The 24,121-nt window shown below is 41.2% G+C and overlaps 1 protein-coding gene across 5 annotated transcripts in view; it reads right to left on the reverse strand.

The window, feature by feature from the left end:
• ST3GAL3 (ST3 beta-galactoside alpha-2,3-sialyltransferase 3) overlaps positions 1-24,121 on the reverse strand; it is a 236,055-nt gene that overhangs the window by 35,540 nt on the left and 176,394 nt on the right. For 4 of the 5 annotated variants that reach the window (XM_066623644.1, XM_066623643.1, XM_066623641.1 and 1 more), the window contains 2 exons: positions 20,465-20,651; positions 6,082-6,228 (listed from right to left, as the gene is read on the reverse strand). In XM_066623644.1, the coding sequence (XP_066479741.1) occupies positions 6,082-6,228; positions 20,465-20,651 (334 nt within the window). Of the gene's footprint in view, positions 1-6,081; positions 6,229-20,273; positions 20,652-24,121 lie in introns of those variants that run through there. The other variant, XM_066623645.1, reaches the window with a different exon arrangement.

Raw genomic sequence — 24,121 nt, forward strand, 5'->3', positions numbered from 1 at the left:
GAAAGAGGAATGAAATATTATGACCCTTTATAAGGATTTCAAATTGCCCCTAGTTTTATTAAGGAGATGATCTACCTCAAGACTCCTCTTAACCTTACATGTTGCTGGCATCACTTTGCACACTTCTGGACATACTTAAGAATGCACACTTTGAGAGGATTGTTATAATACAGCGTCTTTCATTAGATCTTCATCATCTTTTTGATTCAATTATTGATGTAGGAGGTTTTGTTAATGTCCACTCATTGCATCATGGAGTTTTAATTGGCAAACTATATGAGAGAGGATGAAATAATTTCTTTATAGTAAAGATCTTCCCACCACAACCAATCTGGAATGACTCTAAAATGATTTGGAACCAAATTCCTATTCATGCAGAGTCTAAGAATGCAGTTTCTGTGGCAGAAGATGCATCAAACTTGCAGGACTTCACACACTGCCTCTTGTGGAAATTTTGCATTGAGTTTTGGGAAAGTATCAAGTATAATAATTATTCACCTGAGAACCACAGGGCACACTGGATCCTGAACAGCCTGCCCTATACAAAGAATACTAGGCTGTGCATGTGCTTTACAATCCACACAAATAGGTGCAATGTTGGTATGAGAAGAACCATGTATCGATCTCATCATTCTTTTCCCTGTGGCTGCTAACCACATCTCAAGTGTCTGAAGCTCCCAAGCAGATGCCAATTAATGCCCTTAGCTGGCAACATTATTGTCCCTAAATGTCACACAAAATCCTAACTTTCCAAGGTCCTACACCTGTATGGCTCTTTCTACTTTTGTTCAAACCCTATGATCAAATAGTTTACTTCATCTGATTGAGGCCAATGGCAAAATCTGTTTTCCTTAAAATCTCATAAACTAGGTAGTTGTTTTTTTAAAGTGCCCAAGTAGATTTTCATTGAAGTGAAACATCAGGTTCTAATTAAGGCCCTCTTGGCTGATTTCACCAATCCAATGTGTGTTACGCAGCCTATCAAACTCTCACAAAGTCAGATTCGCAGCATGTTCATTTCCGAAGTCCCCTTCTCACTACCCCAATGCAATGTAATTGCTTGTACATTAAGGCAATGTATTTCAAAATTAAAAGAAATGGACAAAAAAGGGGTGGCCAAGTTTTGGTTTGTCATCCTACTTTTTCAAGAAACACACCAAACACCCCTTCTCAGAGAAGCTGTTGTGTAACTAACATCAAGGTAAAAAAAGTGGATTCCTAGACTGTGTGCACATGTGTGTATAATTTAGCTTAGAGAAATCCTTGCTAAAGAAAATCTTCTCACAGTGGTGCAGAAACATGTGTACAGCAGTGTGCTACCAGGAGCAGAGAATATTTGAGATGTTTAAGTGACGCTACTCCTCCCTTTTTCTGAATACGTAGCTGCGAGTACATACAGGCTTATATGTACTAGCATGAATAACAGAAATGTAAAAGGACCACCATATCCACATTTTGTGATCACCCTCTCAGCAAATCTATAAAGGCTGGGCTGCTACACATTGTGTGAAAATTCAGCAACTTAGAATTGGTTGAGAGGGAACAAATGCAATATGGTTTTCTTGATCTCCAGTTCCAGTGAGGTCTCCCACCCTTCAGAGTACGATAATGCCCCAATTATAGTGGAAAGGAGCACTGTGACATGTCATTTTTATCTCCAACATACAGAGACTGTGGAAACTAAACAGCTGGATTAAGCAGATTTGTTTAGGAAAACAGCTGATCTCTGCTTTTCCACTATCCTCTATGAGCTGTTCAGCATTTAATTATCCTTTACAACTTAAGATACACTTTATTTCAAAGTTCAGAGTTCTTGATTTCAATATTTAATCACTAGATATTCTTTCCCTTATCTGCCTAAGGCTGCAATTCTAACCACACTTTCCTGAGAGTAAGCCCCATTGAACAAAATAGGACTTACTTCTGAGTAGACCTGGTTAGGATTGTGCCCTAATTTACAAAAGTGAACTGACCGCACATATAACATGAGTCTGTTTCACTATCTATGCAGGTTCTCTGAGCCCCTCAGTCTCCGAGACACTTATTACTGTATTACTCGGGGACATTTATTATTCCTCATGGCAAGGAAGGTGCTTTCAGAAACCATGGCCCTTCTTTAAAGCTCCCACCTAGCCAACTGTATTCCGTCCAAGTCTCCCATTTCAGAGAAAAAAAAATACTGCAAAATGTATTGAGGGGGGTAAAGCATACTAGAAAAGGAAGGGGAATGAACTCTCACGGGTCTGGACTGATTCTACTGTTCTGGAAAATTGCAAAGGCTGGGATTGTTTACCTTAGAGAGGAGATGACAAACATCCCTATAATTACAAAGGGTGACAGGAATGCAGAGAGGCAGTATCTAGCCTCCCTGCCTCGTAGCATAAAAGAACAAGAGCCATTCTGTGAGGTGAAGAGTGAAAATTGAGAGGAGGAAATATTTTTCCACACAATGTCACCTTTGGATTGGTTGTCACTAGCTGTAAATAACAGCACATCAGAAACTCAGCTGGATTCAAAAGGCTGTGGGCATTTACTCGGACAGCCCCCAAAAAACCTGTTTAACTAAAAATGCTTATAAAATATTAATCAAGAGGTTTTGAAAGAAAAATCTGCCCATCTTGAGGGAATAGGCAAGGTACACCATGTGAGTCTGGAAGCAGTTAATCTTGTCAAGGGGCAACCTTTCCTAAATTTAAAAGAAAACTTAAAAACAAACAAAAACGTCAAACCAAAATGCTCTGTATGGTTTTGAGCTCTTGAGCCAGATAATCAGTATCTTTCAAAAACACACACAGAAAATGGAGGGTCTGAGGAGCAAGGAAATAGCTTTGCTCAAGCCGCTCACAACTTATAGAAAGTATTCTGAAGGTATGAGATTAGGGTTGGGGAAATATGTGACATGAACTACCTCTCCTACATTATTTAGGGTTGTTTCAAGAGAAGGGAATTGGGGGGGGGGGAGAAAGACACTTTTTTTCCCTTTCAGCTCTCCAGGACTATCCCCCATATAGCATTAAGTTGCTCAGATTCAGGATGCTAATATCTATCCACAAATCTTAGTGCTATGTAACACAGTAGAGCAGTAGTTGCCAAACTTTGCACCATGTCACCTGAGGGCATGCATCAACCTCACAGGAACAATGTGGGGTGTTCCTGGCGAATGTCTTCGGGTTCTTCTGGGCACTGCTTTTATGGATAGCTGGAGATTGTGCGTTATTTCAGAGGAGTGCTGGCCGCTGGCGCAGCCATGACAGGGTTATATGGAAGAAGGGTGCCATAACCCCGGTAAATTAGGGAACCACTGCAGTAGAGGAACACTTCAAGGAAATGGGTAAGGGAGAAAAAAGTGTCCCCTTTCCTTTCTTCACACTTAACAATCTCCTCTCTTTGAGAGGCCTGAACATCTTTAGTAGAATTCTGTTCCAGGCTGATTGGAGCCCTGAAGAGATGCTCAATTCATAGTGGTAATTATCGTGGTCTTTACATAGAGGCTCTTCAAGTACACATAATTATATGATTAATATTATTATAGTATACTATTGTAAAAGAATTAAAAATAAAAATTTAAAAACCTAACCTAACAAGGAGCCATGGAATTAAGCCACGGAATGCTTAAGATATAAATAAGCTGAGAAAAAAATAGAAAGAAAAAGGGTGGGGGGGGGGAGAGAGAATTAGCTTTCTTGAATTCCTAACAGTTTATGGCATCCTAGAGGAAAAGGGGATTAGATTTGGGCAGATGCACATAGTTAGGTTAAAAACATTCCCTTCCCATGCTCTATGGAGAGGTTGAGGGAAGAATTAAAGGAAAGCCCTTTTCTCTTTCCCATTTTCCAGAATCTCTCCACCTCATACAGCAAGAATGAGAAACTCACTTCTTGAGATCATATACTGGAGCACCAACTTCTGAATCATTTATTGAGATCATATACTGAGGAGCTGCTTCTATTTTTTCCTTTTCCTCCTCATGAAACCTCTCCCACCCCCTTGAGTGCCTAACAGTATAACAAGGTCCTGTTTCAGGCTGTCCGGAGCCCTAACAGTAGCATTTCTCTTAGGGATTTAGGATACACTGAAACATTTTGTTTCTGCTCCCAGTTGTCCCTTCTAATATCAAACTTGGGTAGTCCGGTGCCCATCAGATTGACAATAAAACCAAGCCACCAAAAATAAGATAGTGGCTCCTTCCTGAAGTGGAATGCAGAAGTATACTAGTTAAAAGAAATTAAAGAAATTAATTTTAAAAAATTAATTTAAAATTTCTTTTAATTAAATTAAAAGAAAATAATTAAAATTCCAAAATGTTCCAAGAAAGTCTGGTTTTTAGTAGCTATATTCTCTATATGGAATATAGTGTCCAGTGAAAAGGGAAGGGGGGGAGGGAGAACTGGCCTGCCTGAGCCCCCTAACAGTTTACAATATCCAGGAGGTAAGAATTCGAGTTAGAAAAATGTTTGCCATGGGGTTTTTAAAAAACAACCCAACAATCCTTTTCCTGCACTAAACAGGGAGGTTTCAGGAGGCAGGAAAAAAGAGAGAACTTTTTTCACTATTCAATAACCCTCACTGATACACAGCAACGAACTGCGTGGGTTTGGGACTTGGCTATACAGCACATTGAAGGAAAGTTTCAGAAAAGAAAAAGAAAAAAAAGGGAATTATTTTTCCTTGTCTGCTACCTGGACTCTGCTCCGTTTTGTCAGCTCCAAACAGAATTACAAGACTCCTATTCCCAAGGATAACATTTAATTCTGGATCTCCACTTATATTCCCCAAAGCAGAAACAGGTAGGATATTATACTCGTATTTTTTTCTTGTGTAGCACTGACTAAAAAGTGAAAAACCCAAAATGTGTTGAGGACCACATTCCACAAGGAATATAACCAAAATCTGACACAAAAAAACATCAGTTTCATTTCAGCATAGAGACAGACCTAACTTTGACTATGGATTACAACAAATTTCGTAATATCTTAAACTCATGATAGCATCTGCCACTTGACACAGTAAATTAAATACAAAAGCAAGGAAGGGCTGAGTTTGTTGTACTGCCAAATCAGCAGTGGTAACAGGCTAAGAATACTTGCTTTAGGGCCCTCAAAAATAACTGAGGGCGCAATCCTAACCTACTTTCCAGCACGGATATAAGGGCAATGCATCTCTGAGGTAAGGGAACAAACATTCCCTTACTTTGAGGAGGACTCCGTGAGTGCCATCCAACTGTAGGATGCAGCACACGTCCCATTGGCACAGCTATGCCAGGGCTGGAAAGTTGGTTAGGAGTTGGGCCTGAGTTGTGTAAAGTATAAGTCATTTGGGGGACCACAAAGATCTTGGCAAGTTCTCAACCTTATGCTTACACTCCTGAGCAATATTTATTTTATATTTCACATTTTTATACCACCTTTACTTCAAGGACCTCAGCATGGTGTACATAGCTTGTTCCCTCTTTTTGTCCTCACAACAACCTGGTTATGCTGAGAGAAAGTGACTGGCCCAAGGTTACTGAGTAAGCTTCATGGCTGAGTGGGAATTTGAACCTGGATCTTCCAGGTCTGACTCCAAAGGGAAAACTGTTTCATAAAAAAAGGGACTTCCATCTAGTATGGAAACACAGTAAGTCTTCAGCTATTCCCATGTGTCAGGTTAACAAATATGTACAGCGGTCAGTAAACATATTTTCACTCAGGCAACATTATGCATTATCACACATGTGTTGGCACGTCCTGGCATAAATAACATGTATGACCAGGAATGATCCAACCATTTATACAATCTGCATAACACAACAATTTGTTTGCATTCACTTTTTGCACAACTTGTTTCTTTTTCTTTTTTAAAATGTTTGACTGTCCTTCTGCTTGCTGCTTCTTCTGATCATGTACCACCAGCCTGTTATGCATTACCCAAAACTTAGACATGACAGTTCCTGTTCAGAGGACCTGAAATCTATGTTAGATAGTTGGAATTTGAGGAAACAAAGAGAAGGAAATTCAAGGCAGGTTTTATGCTGATAGAAATATCAGCAACATAAAGCAAAACAAGGGTCACATTGGGGGACAAGCTCCCTTGTACACTTACCCCTCTGCCCATCAGGCCATTGTTGAAAGGAAGGCCAATAAAACTGAAGGCTGCCTCCTGGATGAAATATGGATTCAGGATACGGATCTCATGAGGCTCTCTTGGAACTTGGGTTGCCACAGACTTCCAAAACCCATCAGAGGCACTCTGCAGAAATACAAAGGCCCATCACAAGTAGTTAGACAACCCCTGTATTACAGTTCCATCTTCCTTTTTAATTCCATCAGACCTGTAGCCAGGAATTACAAACTAGGAATTGATTCTTTAATAAGTAATAATTCCAGGATATGGACATATATTAAAAGATAGCTAAATGATGGGTTTATTCTAGCCATTTTTGCCCGGGCCACTAAGATACATTCCATCCATGTTCAGTCATCCTTGTTTGATCACATTTGGATTACAAACAAAGACAAATAAGTCTTGTCATACATAAAATGCAAACATAACCAGGAAGCACAAGTATAAGGCTTTTTTTAAAAAACCACAGTATAACCTTCTGGGGATATTTATCCACTACACTGGGCTCAGATATATGCCTAATGTAAATTACTAGCACATGCTGTCCACTGTGTGCCTCCCAATGCTTGGTGCACCTCACAACTTGAAAAACTGCTACTTGTATGAAGAAATGCACATCAGATACTCATAGTTCAAAATTTCTTAGATAGCAGTATTACAGCATAACCTTCTATACCCAGTGGAAATAAAACCCCTCAGACAGATTATCTACAAAAAGGAAAATATATCCAAAAACTAATCAAATAGTGCCTAGAATGGTTTAAACTTTAATACAAGAACTTAGTTTTCTCAATATGAATAGGATGAATCTCAACTCAAGCTACATATAATGGAGGGGAAAAGTAGCCTGACTACACCACCCACCAAGGCTGGTAATATATTTCTCTTGTTCTCACAGCAAACTGTACAGACAGCCTGCCCTTTGCACCCATGGACTGCAGGAAAAACTGAATGTCTGCAGAATGAAACACTTCATAAATCCATGGAAGGGAGAACCATGACAGATGAGGAAACTAGGCTCTCGGCTCATGTCTAAAATGGATTAGGTATCTTTATTTACCGTAGCTTGGCCTCTGTTGCTTATAGCGCCCCTGGGAAAACCAGCTATTTGATGTAAAAGCCACAGCTGAGGAAAGATTAGTGGAGACAAATCAGGCAGTTCCAATTACAGAGTGCCTGCTATAGCAACTGAGCCCCTACAATACCCAATCCAATTCCTTTGCATTGTTTTAAGAAGTACTCAAATCCTTTTCTGAACTACAAGAAAATCCTGGGGCATCTGATACAGGAACAACTTAGGAAAAAACCCTTCAAGTTCCTCCTCTTCTGAGGACGAATATACTATAGGGAGTGAGACAACATCAGTGATACTTAGACCTTCAAAGTATTCCAGCACGATAATCTTCATTAGGTCTAGAAACCTAAATAAGATGTAGGGATCAGACAACTCCTGAGGGTCCCAGAGTATCTCAATGCACCTTGTTGATTCTACACAGCACTTTGATACATAAACTTACAATTAAAACAGTTTTTCTCCATGTTCTTTATGAATTCCCACAATCCATTCATTGTGAACCATCTCTTCCTTTTTAAAGTATGCATCATAAAACTCATTAAAATATAAACCAATAAAATGGCTAAACCAAGGGACATACAGTATGTGCAAATGTGGCTATAAAGAAGATCTGGACCTTAATGGTTAAGCAAGTGTCAGCCCTTTCCTGCTGGCTTCTCCCACCTCTCTCCTTCTTGGCTTTTGCTTGCTCCCTGTCTCTGTTCCTCAGAATTCCCACCTGCCTGCTGCTTCAAATGCACTCTTACCTGGGTTTGCAGCTCCCTTCCTCTCAGAATAGTCTCCCAAATAGTGGAAATGTGAGGCCATGGCTTGGAAGTCTAAGAACATGTATATAATAACCCACATTTGTTTTTTAGTTTTTCATTTACCTCAAACCTTGTAGACTATGGGCCAAATCCTATCCAACTTTTCAGCACTGGTATATCCATGTCAGTGGTGCGTGTGCTGCATCCTGTGGTGGGAGGATAGTTATGGAGGCCTCCACAAGGCAAGGGAACATGGTTGAATGCAGCTGCACCAGCACTGGAAAGTTGGCAAGGATTGGGCCTTATGTTCCTGCTTCCCCAGGTCATACACAGTCATTCAGTTGTTTTTCAGGGAGTTTCTGTGCTGACTGTTGCTCACCTCTGTAAACCCATATTTATTCCTGGCCCTTTGTTAGCAGGCCTGTCAGGCTGCAGATCTTTGCCATTTTCTTTAGCGAGAAAGGTACTGTGCTTAATTTTTGCTAGGCATGAAAATGAGTAAGAGCCATTACTGTAATTGTTGTCGTCACCAAAACACTGATGCTTTCCTAAAGTAGATGACAGCAGTGATATCCCCATGCAGTTCTTAGCAGGATGAAGGGGCATGGAGGCAGTTCTCTCCAATCTGAAAGGTTGCTAGTTATTCAACACAGCCATCACTTTCCCCTCTTTTTCAGTTTATTGTTGGTCCTCCTGCTCAAACCAGTGTTGTTCAAGAGCAGACAGCAAGCATAAAGAAATGTAAGACTTTATTACAAAATAGAGGTGGGCTCTGCAACCTACTATATCCCCAGCTTGGAAGAAGAGCAATCCTGCCTAGGGTTCAGCCTGGAATACATTCCTTGTGTTCATATTCAGATCTTGAAGGGGGATGACAGTTTTAGGAGGGAAAAAATATACTTTTTCCCATTTCCTTGAAGTTATCTCCTACTGAGTTACCTACATAGTATGAAAAGGTTGGTTTTCAGGCTGACTACTAGTTCCAAATATGATCATTTTATTGAGGATGGAGGCACAGCACAGAGGATGGAGTGTTCTGAAGAGTGGGAAAGAGAAAAGGCATGCTTTTTTCTTTCCTCTCTTTTGAAACACTCCTGTATGGTGCAAGGGGGAGATTATTTTTTAACCTCATGACACAAACACCCCCAACCATAATCCATCCCCAGTGTACTTACTAGCAAGGGGTTGTGAAGATCAATTTCCTTTCTCCCTGCCCTCCTTCATTTTTGACATCCTGGCTCTAACCTCTTAATATTCTGTAGGTCCCTGGTAACTCATAGGTCCATGTGGGTTTCTTAAAATTCTGTTTAATTAACAAAACACATATACTTCTGCGTATATAAGTATGCAAGTATACAAAATATAGAAACCATTGCCTTATTTTTGTGTGGCCACTTTTCACTTCCAAATTAACAGGGATACTATTTCCAAAGTTTTCTATTAACAGGAAAGAAAAAGATAAGCAACTGTTTAACATTATACATATGAAGAAATACCCACAACATCTATTGCCTGTGACTAAAGCAGCACAAATTAATTTTTTTAATTGCTTCTTTTGTATTTATTTTTGAGAGAAGGTGTATATAATATAGTAGGAGGAACTCTAGGCATTTCACTTTTAAAAGTGAGCTAAATTAAAATAACATTCATATCCTTTTGATGAGCAGCAATATCTCCTTCCCAAGATAAAATATTTACAAATATATCAAAACTGACAAAACAGTCTTAAACAAAATAGAGACTAGCAGAATGAAGTTTCTGATTAGCAGTATAATCTCCTGTATCATGCATTTATGAATTTTGCCAAATGGGTACAGACACAGGGACTAGTGTAGACTATAGTGTAGACTAGTGTAGACTATAGTAGACATATAGTGTCTACTATATGAAATAAAATTACTTGTTACCAATTCATGTGAGCATTACAGCATCAGTGGGTAGATGAGTAAGAAAAAAAAAATTGGTGCCAAAGCGCATGAAGGAGGCATTTGTACTAGACATGGAGGTGTCAATCAAAGGAATGGGATTCTGACAAACAATGAAAGTTGTGTATTGCAATGTGAAAGATTTCAATGTCACAGCTTGCAGAAATAATTTTTCATATTCACCTGATTTGACTATGTGGATCTAAGAAAGTTAAAGGTGGAAATATGGTGATGGGACCATCTCAGGTTGTCCAGAAGGAAGTAAGAGGTGGGCAAAGAGATGACACAATGCATAAACCAGTTTTCTTTTGGAAATTCACTGCCATGCAGAAAACTAAATGACCATGATTTGCTGCAAGTACAAGCAGTAGAATGTCCCAGCAGGCCTCACAATGTTCAGATCTAGCAAAATACACTGCTGGGTGGATTAGTGGGTTTACATGCCATTTCTCTGACAAAAAATTGCATCTACTTAGAAAGTTCTTTATGTGTAAAGAGCCCTTAAGTAGAAGTTCAGAAATGGAAAGGTGAGATTGTAGAGAAAGACTCAGTCTGACATTCAATATATAGGATTTCCTACAAATGCCCTGCAATTCTTTTAAGAACAAGTAGGTTTGGAATGGTACAATGCACTGGCTGATTTGCGGACAATGAATCTGATGGTTTGAAGGATATTGGCCGATTCCACAACACGACAAGCTGTTGCAGGTCCACCACCATAAGGGGATTTAAGATTCATGGCTCAAAACCTTAAGTATAGTGCTGTTCATAAAAGTGAAGTGGATGGACATTTTAAAATATAGTATTTACAAATTGGATTTAATCCCTTTCTGTGTTTTCCATAGGCTTCAGGGTGTAAACAATTCTGTGTTGCCAAGAAAATGTTAACAACTACAAAAGTCTCCTATAGTTATGCTGAAAAGTTCAAGCTGTTATCTTGAAACATCTAAAAATCCACACTACACACACCCCAAACACCCAAAAATGTTTTAATTTTGCAGCACAGATGGGAGCAAAAAAAAAAAAAAGTTACAGGAAGTTTTCTAAATACAAAGTTTTCTAGGTTTATCTTAGCTTTCCTGTTTCGTTGCCAGCAACATCTGCATGTGAGTGAGAGTCATTGTGTGGTAGGGAAATAATCTTCATATATCAAAAGTGAGTGGTGAGAAGACCTCTGAAAAATCTCTAAGACATGGCTTGATTTATTTGCAGAGCTATTAGCTATGCAGTCACTTTAGTGTTGTATACTTTGTTTACTGTTTCCTTTACTCTGGGCTCACTGAGGTTTGAAGACGATCCTGCTTGGATGATTGGACACAGGATTTTCTGGTCTATTCCATTCTTACTGTTGTCTAGGACTACTTTTGCCACCTAAGAGTGCTATTATGATAGATGGCATCCTGTTCCTTGTGTTTGGGTTCCAAAATGGAAGCTTTGTGGTTTTGTTCTGTGTCTCCTTGTTTTCTAGCTATAAAACCATCTGAACCACTATGAAGACCACAAGGAGACAGCTCCACAGCCACCAACCCCCACAGGCTTTGGCAATATTCTCCCAGCTGTGGTGCTCTGCTGGGGCTGCCACTATTATGTCTAATAGTCTGATCAAAGACAGATGCTCAAGGAAATTTCTAAAACTGTTAAACTCCTGTTGGGGATACCTACTCTTCTGTATACTGAGAGAAACAGACAGATAGGGAAGTTAACAAATGCCAGGCACGACTGAAGAACACAGATTTGCTGGAGCCCATTCAGGAACTCTCATTGTGAGAGGATAGGGATACAGCCAGAATATTTCCATAAAATACAGAAAGCAAAACGTGTATCCCTGCCTCACACCTGGGATAAGAGCAATCTTTTCAGGACTGGGAATGGAGAGGTGTGGATGGGAACTGGTTCAATACTGTGTAGCCAGAAGATGACACAAGCAGATTCTGTGGTATCGCAACTGTTTGACAAACGGTTACACAGGGCTTCCAGGCTCAGCCTCAATTTTCCTGCAAGTTTTGCCTCTTCTGGTTTCTGTAATAAAGACTACCAAGAGGAAAGAAGACGACTCCAACAAACCCATTCCTATGGCTCAAGGAGCAGTCTATCTTGATTTCTGTTCCGCCTATGTACCTTTTCTACAGTACCAGTAACGACATTTCAAGAAAGCACTTGTGTCAATTACAGTCACTATCCCAGTGATCAGGAAGGGCACCAGCTAAGTGCCCTAAATATAATAAATGAGAATAGTGGCTAATATAATAAATGAGAATAACATAATAAATGGGAATGGTGGCTTGTAAAGCAGATTTGGAACAATTAATTTATTTCATCTATGGGAATACAGATCAAAGTCAGATACATACTATGAGTGAGAGCTGAGTTTTGTTCTTCCTGCTTGAAAATCCTTCATTGTTTCTTTCTGTAACAGATGAATGATGGCAGTAACATGTACTGAGTTTCATATGAAGGCATGCTGTTACCATTCACTGAAGAACAGGTGTGCCACTATCAGGAGCACACCAAGAGGATGGCTAGTAACTAGCTATATTACTCCTTGAAGTCTGTAAAGAGATTGAATTCATCTCCCTCTTTCTGTTTGAGAGCTCCCATCTTTCCTTCTCTCTTTGCAGGGTACTGAAGCTATCATAAAATGGGATGGTTACATGATCCTTAGAGCTGTGTGTTTTCTTGTGCCCAAAATATACTACATTTGACAACACTGGTTGAACAGAGTTGAGCAACTGGGGAGGGGTTAAGACATATTGCCTGAAAAGGACATCCCTGGTCTCTTGTCTGGATGCTGGAAGTGAGAGAACAGAATAATGACTCTGCAGAGGGTGTTAAAAAGACAAAACATATCTCAAGAATTTGTGTAGGATGACATCAGCACTGCCAATTTATCTGCTTCTCTGCAGTTATGTGCTGTGTAGGTTCAGAAGGAAGATGCTTATCCGTTCTTCATTATGAGAAGCCAAAAGGGGGAGGCATAGAGAAATATTGCCAAACACTTTCCTTACCCCCATCTTACTGAGTCACTTCCTAGAAAACTGGTCTGATCTTGTGACTTCATATTTATATGATTATACACAGGAAGTAATTATTTCCTTCAGCAGGCAAAACACTCTCACAATGAAGTGCATTTGTCATCAAATAAGGAGGGTTGCTTTATGAATGCAGAAAGTGGGCAAAACAAGCTGGGAATGGAAATCCACTAGACCCCCCCCCCCAAATGGTGCAACCAATACTCAGATTAAGAATCTGCTCTTTAGCCTGTCCAGTCACCAAGATGCAGAAAGCAATTTGTGGGTAAGTAGTGACTTTTAGATTGGTTTGTATTTGCCTTCCGCATCATGCTTTCTCTTCTAGACCCTACAGACAACCACAGAGATATTTTCAAATGAAAAATAAACTCCCAGATATTATAATTCCATCAATGGATGCTTAGGCTTCTTTGAGTACTGGAGACAAAGATTTAGCAGGTCTCACATTTTCAAGCCTCAAAGGCATTATCAGTCCAGTGGTTCAAGTCACAGACCAAAAGCAGTGGATCAACATGGTTTTTCAAGCACAATCTAAAGAGTTTTTGGCACAAGCAGCTCAGGTTACCTCTTTCTTGCATTAACAAGAATTTGCTAGGTGATGTTTTACTACTACAGCAGCAAACCATCGACAGTGAAAGCTGCCATTTAGACCAAGTCCTGTGCTTGTCAAGGAGCCCTAACCTCAAGGTCCTCAGAACAGCTCATGAAAGGAACATTAAAATAAATGTTGACTATTACTCAAGGAACCCAAAATCAGAATAGTACACCCTGCTTTAAGGGATTAGATACTGCTACAAAGGGCATCCAATTTCCACTAACGCAAGCACTAACTTTGCAGCTTGCATTGGCTTCCAGTCCACACTGCCAACTGGGATTATTGCAGGACTAGTACAGTTTGTGGAGTCTGCAGAGTGGACTTCACAGTGTTTGCAGGGGAGATATTTTACCTATTTCAAATTTCCTACATTTCTAGCTGAGCATGACACTGTTCAATGCAGAGCATGAGGCATGTCTGATCAGGGGCTTCTCAAGAATCAAGAGGAAAACTAGGGGTAGAAAAAAAAGCTCAAATAGATTCCTTATAATGGGTTGGGGAGGAGGAATGGGTGGTGGTGAAGCAGATGTCAGCTGTGACATCCCAAAAGTATTTTGTTGTTGTTCATACTGCCCAAAATGCACTTACCTTGTGTCGCCTGCTCCTTCCCACACTTTTTATCTGAAAGACATTTCTTTTTGCTTCTACTTTGTACGGATGGGTTTGGGCTGTCCACCACCCTCCTGAGTTCAGACTTTGCTTCTAACTGCTCAATCCTATCCCCCACCATTGGCACCGATATAGCTGTACTGACGAAGCACACACTGCATCCAAGGGTGGATGGGTGGGGTCAATCAGACAGCCAGTGGGAGGCAAATAAAAAATATTTTTTACTTATTCCCCAATAGGTTGCCCAAATGCCTATGTGTCTCCTCAGACCTATACCAGCCATTCTGATGGTGTGTGTCCAAGGGTAGAGAAGGGGCAGGGTAGCTTGAGAATGAGGCAGTAGAATCTGGAGCATGCTGGTGTTGCTGAGATCCACCCCCTCCCTGCCCTCCACCAATCCACCCCAAAACTCCCCCTGCCCACCCCTACTCACGACACACCTCCACCATTAACTTACTAGTGTTGACAGTGGCTCTTCTGAAACTACTACTGTTCACACTGTGCCACTGCCCATTTACTGCAGCAGCCCAGAAACCTGCGACAATCATCCAGCTTTCATATGATTGTAAAGGGCCTTGAGCGGCCACAGTATGCTAGCTGTGCAACTGCAACAACGCAATAGGGTTGGGGCCTAAATCTCACAAGAGTTGTACTATAATTTGAAAATGTAACCAAGATATTTGACAGGGTGACTAAGGGCCCAATCCTGAACAGTGCGCACTGGCTTACCATCAGTAACACTGTCGCAAATGTGCCATGAGGCATGTTTGCAGGCCCTAGCTCTGGGCGAGTGCTGGTGGTAGCCTAGTGCTGGCAGGCACTGGGCTACTACCGGTCAGCTGCCGAAGCTTCACCGCTCAGCAGTTGCGTGGACTGCTGAGCAGCGGAGAGGTAAGTGGAAGTGTGGGGTGGAGGTGGGAAGAAGGTGTTCTTGGGAGGGGGGAGGGGGGCAGAGGGCAGGGAGGAGGCATTCCAGGGCGAGGGAGCGTGACAGGAAGGAGGCAGGACTGGTAGAGCAAAGCTCCACCGGATCCAGAGCCTCTGTGTTGGGCTTGCTGCCCTACACGGAGGCTCTTGATTCACTGTCGACCTTTTGGTTAGCGGTGAATTGAGTAGCCCCATAGTGGGGCTACTCTCTTTCCCCTGGGGAAAAGGACAAAAGTCCCCTTCCCCTGAGGAGCCACCGGCAGCTGCTCGGAGCGTGAGATGCGGCAGCAGCCATTTTCGGTGCATCTGAAGCCCTGCACCCTGGACAGCTCAGGATTGGGCTGTAAGCAATTAACAACCAAGAGATGAAAAACCCCACAAAATGCATGAAGTGCTCAAAGATGGGATCTTTTCAGTCTGATGAAAGAGTCCAGAGGTTTAGATGTGCATGTTTCATTCCTCTGTAAATAGATATACTCATCATATGCAAATATGTGTAACAAAACTCCAAATGTTTATTTGAAAAGGTGATTTAGATTAAGTAAGTGGCAGAATATGTGTACTTAAACTTTTTCCTGTTCTCTTTTCTCCAAATCACCCACCAAGCTGCTTCCCACCACTTTTCCAAACATGTGTTTACAAGATAAAACATTCATTTAGACTCCTGCGGGTGGGTGGCAGTGATGATATGAAAGTGAATTAGCAGCCAGGGAAAGGGTCTCCTCCTTTTGTCCATTTTCAAAAAAGCTCCATGCAAGGGCAAGTAAAGAGATTGCACCAAAGGGGTGGTAAGGAACAGGTTTCCAGCTGAGTGGGCAGAGAGAATAAAGAGGCAGTGTTGGTGGCACCCGAGACATTTTTTTCCTACTTCTCCATCTAGCACAGCTGCAGCCTGCCACTACCAGGGAACTACCACTCTCCAATTCTCTTCTTGTTTACTCTTAACAAACTGGAACTGAATCAAAATGCTGACCAGAGGGGTTCTGTCAACGGTTGGCTCTCATCGGTTCAACACCCCCTCCAAAGCACTACTCTATGTCATGCAGTCAGGTCATGTAATCAGTGGGCTGGCTGTGCTCTTCCCTTCCCTAGTTATTCTCCTAAGAATGGGTATGACACAGCAAACAACCTCTGTGCTGAATAGCTTATCCACACTCTTGTAGACCCATGCTTGTCTTTTGCTATGGGGTAATGCTGCCAGAATTCCTGCTTACCCCATATCCTCTTGTAACCATATTAGTGCTTACTCATGGCAAGCACAAAGAGCCAATTAGGGTTTCAGCAGATGAGCTGAGTACATGGTTTACCATGCATCTTTACAGAGTTGTCTGAAATGATCCAACCAGGACACGGACTGTAGAGTATACTCCACCAGGAAAATTTTCCAGTCACAACCTCAGTTTTAAAAACTTGCAAGACAAAAGGTAAGTATTCAATTGGGTGTAGCACTGGTGTATTAGAGTCTAGGGTTTCGTTGGGGGCGTGTGTGTCTAAATGTCCCCATCAACTGCTTGTGCATTCCTGTGGTTGTGTTGGGAAATTCCTGCCTTACATTTACACGAACGCACATAGTGAACTTATGAAACAAAAACAGGCTTGCTAAACTGCAAACTTTGTTTAATCTGCACAAAAGTTTTCAGGAACTTTTGCCTTGCTAAACTGAAGAAACTACACCAGCTGAGGTAATTCTACTGCACCTTCAGTGCAGTCTTCCCTACAGTTCTAACAATGCAATTGAGAATTCAATGCAGTGACAAATTTTAAGTATAGTGCAGATGAGGTGAAGGACAAACCAGAGGTCGAGGCAAAACATATTCCTCTAGAAACCCAGGGCATGGTCTGATACATGCAGTAATCTTGCTGAAACTAAGCAGGCCTGGGTCTGGTCAGTACCTAGATGAGAGACTGCCTGGGAACCTAATACGTATGCTGTCCTGAGTTCCATGACAGAGGTGAGGTGGGATATAAAATGTAACAAAAACTGCACAAAAATGATTTCTTAAAACAAAGAAATCATACTTCTGAAAACAAAAAACAACTCTACACTTATATTTTGGCTTGCAAGTGCTTGGAAAGACAAGTACACTATATACTGTAAAAGCCTGCTGTATAGAATCACATATAAGCAGAGATGTGCCAGAGCCACAGCACTCTTGTGTCAATTCCAGAGTCTCTGCCCCCCTTGACTTGCGCCACACACAGGTCATAACAGAAGCTGTTGTGACTCATCCATAGTCATTTTTTGAGGCATTTTGACTCAACACTTAGTATTTTAGAAAAGCGAGTCAAGCCCTGGAAGAGGCGAAAAAAATTAATTGAGCAAGCACACACCCAAAACAGAGTCAGAAACACAAATAAAAGCAAGTCGTGACTCGAGTTTATTCGAGTCTTTACATATTTAGGGTAAAACCCCAGAGTCCCAAGTCAGTGTCCAAGTTTTTGATACATGTGACTTGAGTTCATATGAGTTACAAAAAACATGTGTTTTCACAACTCAGCTCTGAGTCATCCAAATTGCAGCCCATTCCTGCATATAAGCAAATATAGTAGGCCTAGTTCACCTCTCTACATCTAGGGATTAGGAAGCATGATCATGACTTCGAGCACAGCAATCCAGTAGCAAGTGAAGACTCTCAAATTAACTTAACAAAGTTGCTAAGAATCACCAAGACAGGCCAAGAAGAATCTGATTATTCGTCTTAGAGCTTGTTCCATTGTTTGTGGAAGGCCAGCCAAGTTCACACAATCTAACTAGTTTTTTATTTATATAGGTATTTATATACCGCCTTTCTTTGGTCTTCAGATTTCTCCTCAGACTTTTAATCCAAGGCGGTTTACATAGGCAGGCTGTTCTAAACCTTACAATTGAATAGTTCTAGTCTTTCATAGAACTTAACATAGAACTTAACATAGTTAAGATTAGAATTTCTCCTAGCTATCCATTCTAAGAGAAGAGTGTTTTTTTAATCCTACCTTCTTCATGGAACTACATTCTTAGAAATGCCTGCAGGATGCAGTTCCTCCAGATTCTTAGGAACTCAGTTCCTTTTCCAGAAAGCTGTTTGGGTTGTGAGGACACCAAGCTGACTGCAGCTTGGTATTTCCATTATAAAACAATTAGAACCCCCTTTTTCTCTCCCATAAGACAAGCTATCACTTCTTCCCTGCAAATGCCTCTTGGTTCGCTCTGGAAAGTTGCCTCATTTTGCAACAAGATGAAGGAGGGGGAAATTAAGGGAAATTTCTGTTCTTGTTCCGGTTTATAAATGATCTTTTAAAGCTCTCCTATCTGCCTCTCCCTTTGCTCGCCTTTTGCTTACCTTATGGCAGTGACTCATACTTAAGTGTCTAAAGCACCTATTTTCTCTTTAGTACAGAGCAAAAAGGATTAATTTTAGCCTACTTCAATCATTCATTGATTTAGGTGGTGAGATTGCACAATGTGCTTGCTCTCTGTAGGTGGTAACTGGGGATTCATGTATGCAATCAAATAAAACAGCTAATAATGGCACAATGTGATAATAAGTTACACAATCAAGGGGAACTAATTGCCACTTAAGGTATACAGTGGCAATACTGACACTGGTTATTCCATAAGAGTTTTCATCCCAGGAACCAGCGCCTGTTCACATAATGTACAAGACCAAAACAAAAAGGGACTTGTCACTTGTAGTATTTTGTGGTGTCTGTAGCCCTAAAGACAGCTCAACAAATAGAACTGCCCTTCTCTCCCACAATTATTCTACAGGCAGGTTTGAGAATACAAAAAAGAAGAAACAGGCAGGTGCAATGCTTTAAGTAATTTTTCCTTTCAAGTATATCGTTAAAAAAAACAAAATACCGGCAAATTACTGACAAAATGCATTTTAAATGAAATAATTATTAACAGCCCAAGCCTATGCATTAATATTCTGAAATCCCATTGCAGTCAGTGGGGCTTACTCCCACATAAGGGTGCATAACCCTAGATGCTTCCCTGTGAATTGAAGTCCCACTGAAGTCAATACAACTTGCTTTTGAATAGACATGCGTAGGATTGCGCTGTAAGGTGTGTGCTATGCAAGCAAAGGACAGGCTCTTCTACCCTTATCTCCACTGGTGCCTCTAGAGCCTTCCATAGAAAAGTATATCAGAAGCAGAAAGTTTCCAGTTCAAAGGAAAGTCTATGTTATTTTCCTAATTCACAGAGTTTTTAGCTCTACAGATTGCATCAACTGTCAAGGCAAGTTGGTAGCCAAGTGATGTGTGCATTTTCCTGGTCCTTTGCTCAAATAAAGCTGCACCCTACTCGACCTCCTACGTCATCCCTGTACAGTATGTGTCAGACACGCCTTTGCAATGAGCAGGCTCTTGAACATGGCTGCACTTGCAAGCAGGTGCTCACTCACCACCAGACTTTCACTACTAAAGACAGCTTCCTGATGCCGCAGGCACTTGCTCCATAAGCTGTTCAATTTGGCAGTGGCTGTTCAGATGGTAAAAGAAGGTTTTGAGAAAGGAAAAAGCCCAGAAGCTAATTATTTCCAAGAACACCTTTGCCCCCACTTGGCTCCTTTACCAACATAAACCAGATGTTCAAAGAGAGCCCTCTGTAGACAAAATCATTCTTCTTTGAATCCAAACCACAAAATAGCTGGTTTGTATAAATTAGGGCTGTGCTCTCTCATGAGCCAGTTCAGTAATGTCCATACTGAACCTAACAGATTTTACATTTTTGAAGTATCTTGCTGTCAATTTCTTTTCCAATAAACTAAATCAAGTGATGATTATTTCCAAACTGAAAGCAGCACTGTGTCCGACATTTGCTAAATGAGATTTCAACCTATAATAACAAAATGTCTTTCATGTGTACATTACAGTGTATATCTCAAAAACAGCTCATCCTAGAAAGAAAGGAAGAACAAAAATACAAAGCATAAGTGCCTCTTCACTAATCACTAATATTAATTAAAACCCTCTATGGCATTTTTATTTTTTTATTTTTTTGCTATCTATGGGTTGTGTAGACTCTTTTCTGTTGAGATCAGGAGAATTTCTAATTGGACTATTCAACTCTCAGACATCTCCTCCATCTTTTTCGAATGTATTAATCACAGGTAACAGGTTAATTTATCTACCTTGATTTTATTGATAGTTGCTCACAGACATCTTTTTGAAAACTGGTCTTCCTGCCCTGTAATTTTCAATTATTTCTCTTTTACATAACCTGAAACCTCACATTTCTGAAGACACATCTGAACTCACTTCAACTGAATTTAGTGAGCATATATAACTGGATTGTTTTGGGATTAATATGACATTCTTAACTTCATTTTGTTATGGAACATAGACTGAAAGGACAAACTCCACAGAAAGAGATGTGAAAAAAGTAAGCACAGTGCTGGGGGTATATCCTGCCTTGATGCAAACAGTCCTGAAATTACAACAGTTCCCCTCCACTGAGTCACACATCTTACCACTTTTTCCTTGTAAACAATGTACTTCAGCCACTTGAAATCCTGCCACTTGAACCCTGCCAGCACAAACAGGGAGTCCTTCTCATACTGCTCTGGCTTCTGAATAGCTCCTTCTGGGTATGTGATCCGCATGGTTGTCTTGCCACCAACATCCTTTTCAAAACCTTTCACTGGAGCAGAGTTCAGCCTGCAGGGAGACCAGAGAAGAGCTGCAAGTTGCATTTGATAGAGATCTAACTTATGGAGAAAATACGTATAGTCATATTCTAAGTGTCAAAAGTGATAGACAAACTAGACCTGATCAAGCGTCACAGGTTGTCAGAGTTCACAGTATTTCCTTTCTCTCACTGGCCCAAACAGAGAAGTTGAGCACTTACAGTACATTAAGGGATCAGTCACTCCTGTTAATTCAAACATGGACAGCCCAGTCCTTACCAAAGCTGGTGCAGCGAAGCTGCTTGGCCCCCACTGTAACCAGTGGTGGGAAGAATCAGGCTGGAAGTCTCCTTGGGGTAAGGGGATATTTGTCCCTTTCTTCTGTGCAAAGCCCCAGCCTGCTCAAAGAGGCTACTCATTTCTGGCTGCCAATGGCCAGTGTAAGTCCGAGAAGCTCCAAGTAGGGTTCTGAAGCCCGAGGGCTGGGAATACCTGCTCTGTCAGGCGCTTCCTTACTCGGCAGATGCTGCAATGTGCTTTAAGGCATGCTTGCAACACCCAAGGCTAGTGAAGCAGTCACTACACTGGTGTAAACCAAGGATAGGATTGTGCCCAAAAAATAATGTGTGCCCATTCCCATCCCTTTGCACCACCTGGTTTTTTCCTACAGCCCAACAAACAGTTATTAATTGGATATTATTCTCTGCTGATGCTGGGCCTGGCCTGATATTTACAACAATACCGAAAAAAAACCCAGGTAAGTATTATAATACCTTCTTCTACATGGTATAATCATAACCATGAGGTAACACTAGGCATTGTATAAGACTGAATAGAAAGATTTTTAGTATCTAAACCTGCTTTGAAAAAGAAGCTCTTTGAATGCCTTGTATATTCTGCTGCTGAGGAATCTATCTGATACTATCATTTCTGCTGAACCGCAAGCATAGTCTGGTCTACACATGCAGCAGAATTAGGTGGTAGATTCCCAAGGTGGCAGGGTAGACTGCACCATTTCAGATTGTAAACAGATGCTATTTTTGAACAGTCCTCTGAGGGGAAACCAAACCAACAAACAAAACTCACTTAAGTATAAAGCTTAAGGATTAATGTTTCAACCTATGACACTTTGTTTTTCTAGTTCTCTACTTGCAATAAGGCTTTTTTTAAATGCAAGAGAGCATTTAAAAATAGTATTTCCCACCTGGTTTGAAGTTGTACAGTCCATTCTACCACCAGTGCTGGCAGTTCTGTCTTCAGTAGTATTTGACTAACAAGAACATAGAAAAGCCCTTCTGGATCAGGTCAAAGGCCATCTAGTCCAGCTTCCTGTGGCCTACCAGATGCTTCAGGGAGCACACAAGACCTGCATCCTGTTGTCACTCCCTTGTACCTGGCCTTCTGAGTTAGCCTATTTCCAAAACCAGGAGGTTGCACATGTCCATCATGGCTTGTAACCTACGATGAACTTTTCTACTAAAAATCTGTCCAATCTCCTTTTAAAAGCAACTAGGTGTGTCATCACCACATCCTGTGGCAAGGAGTTCCACAGACTAATTACATGCTGGGTAAAGAAATATTTTCTTCTGTCTGTCCTAACTCTCTTGATACTCAATTTTAGTGTTCTGATGTCCTCTGGTTCTGATGTTGTGTGAGAGGGAAAAGGAAATCCCTCTATTCACTCTATCTACCCGCTGCATAATTTTATATGTCTCAATTATGTCGCCCCTCAGGCACCTTTTTTCTAGACTAAAGAGCCCCAAACGCTGCAGCCTTTTCTCACAAGGGAGGTACCCCAGCCCAGTAATAATTTTGGTTGCTCTCCTCTGCACCTTCCATAGTTCCACTATGTTCTTTTTGAGATGTGGCAACCAGAACTGGATGCTGTACTCCACATGTGGCCTTACCATCGATTTGTACAATGGCACAGAGCTAAAGCAGGGGTCTCCAAACCCCGGCCTAGGGGCCAGATGCAGCCTACAATGAGCTTCATCCAGCCTGCGGTCAGTCTCTGGTCCCCTGAAAGCCACTTGACCTAACATGACCACTCCTGTTGCATCTGGAGGGTGTTTTGAGAACGAGGGAGGCTGCATACAACCTCCTCAGCCCTCAGAATGCCTTTTAAAGACCTAAAAACTTCACTTCCTGGTTTTCCCAAAAAACTGGAAGTAACTTTTTGTGCCCTCTGAAGGCCTTAGTAGGCTTTCTGAGGGTTGGGGAGGCTTCCGCAGATCCCAGAACACGCTCCAGGTGTTTCCTGTGATGTGCTGGTTCTGATGTATTTACTCTTGTATATTTAAGTAAGCTACTTGTGATATGGAGGAATGGGGTCCATTTGAGTGTGTGCTTTATTTCTGTGCTGTGTGCTGGTGTCCGGAGAAATCCTGGAAATTTGAGCCAATTAATTTATTCATTCATCTAAGTTTCATCAATGTATTCATTTAAATTTTATATTAATTTTTTTCCCCGGCCCTTGACACTGTGTCAGATATTTGATGTGCCCTCTGGCTGAAAGGTCTGGAGACCCTGGAGCTACAGCATAGAAGGCTTTGCTTTGGAAGTCGAAGCACGGCAAGCAGCAACAGTCACAGCAAGCATATTCCATTGTTTGGGCTTCACTACTGCACAAAAGGCGTGTAGGAGAGGTCACTAGCTACCCCTATGTCAGTGCATCTGCAGAGCTAAATGCATTGTGCAAATGCATCTACAGTGTTAGCCAGAGTATAAAGCTGTGCCAGTGTAGAGGTTCTATCTATGCTTTAAACACTCAGTACACATTTTTGTGGCCCGTTCTGTTAAGTGGTCTGTTAGGTATAGCCAAGTGAAAAGTCAATCACAATGTACAGCTAGGTAACTGATTTTGTGTTTGTAATGGATAACTCCTAAAAACTTCTCCTCTAAGCTTCTGGTGTGGCATTTAAAAAAAAAATCTGCAGGTCATTTGATTAGTCAAGACAGAAGACCTGGACAATCCCTTCTAACTGCCACTTCCATGTGGTTTAAGCAAGCTGGTGGGTTTATTTCAGAGTCAACTCTCAACCTGTTACTCACACATCCAAGAATGAACATTTAAAGCTGCCATATCATTCCTTTTCCCTACAACCAAGAAGCGGTCCCATCCTTTCTTTCCTCGTGTAAAAAAGTAGCTTCAGGTATGCAGAAATGAAAAAACAAGGTCGAAAACCAAAGGTGCAAGAGTGGCAGACATGAACTGTGCATCCCAATGCTTGCCCCAGGATCCAGTTCTTTCTAGACTGCTTGCCAAGAATCCCACTTTGAAATTAACCCATTTTTGCCAGCCTATAAGTGTACACATTTGATCCTTGTTGCGCATATGCAACGTTGGGCAGAAACGGCTTAACTTGTAAAACAGCCTCTTTCAGTGGGTGCCACAACAAAGCCTGGAGGATTTTCCTTCTACTGCCTTTTAAAGCTGTACAAATCCCAAGCATGGGCTACACAATAAACAAATATGGTACACAGGCTGCAGGCTAGCTTCAC

This window comes from Tiliqua scincoides, chromosome 4 (assembly GCF_035046505.1).
Source record: "Tiliqua scincoides isolate rTilSci1 chromosome 4, rTilSci1.hap2, whole genome shotgun sequence".
In the NCBI taxonomy this organism is placed as follows: domain Eukaryota; kingdom Metazoa; phylum Chordata; class Lepidosauria; order Squamata; family Scincidae; genus Tiliqua; species Tiliqua scincoides.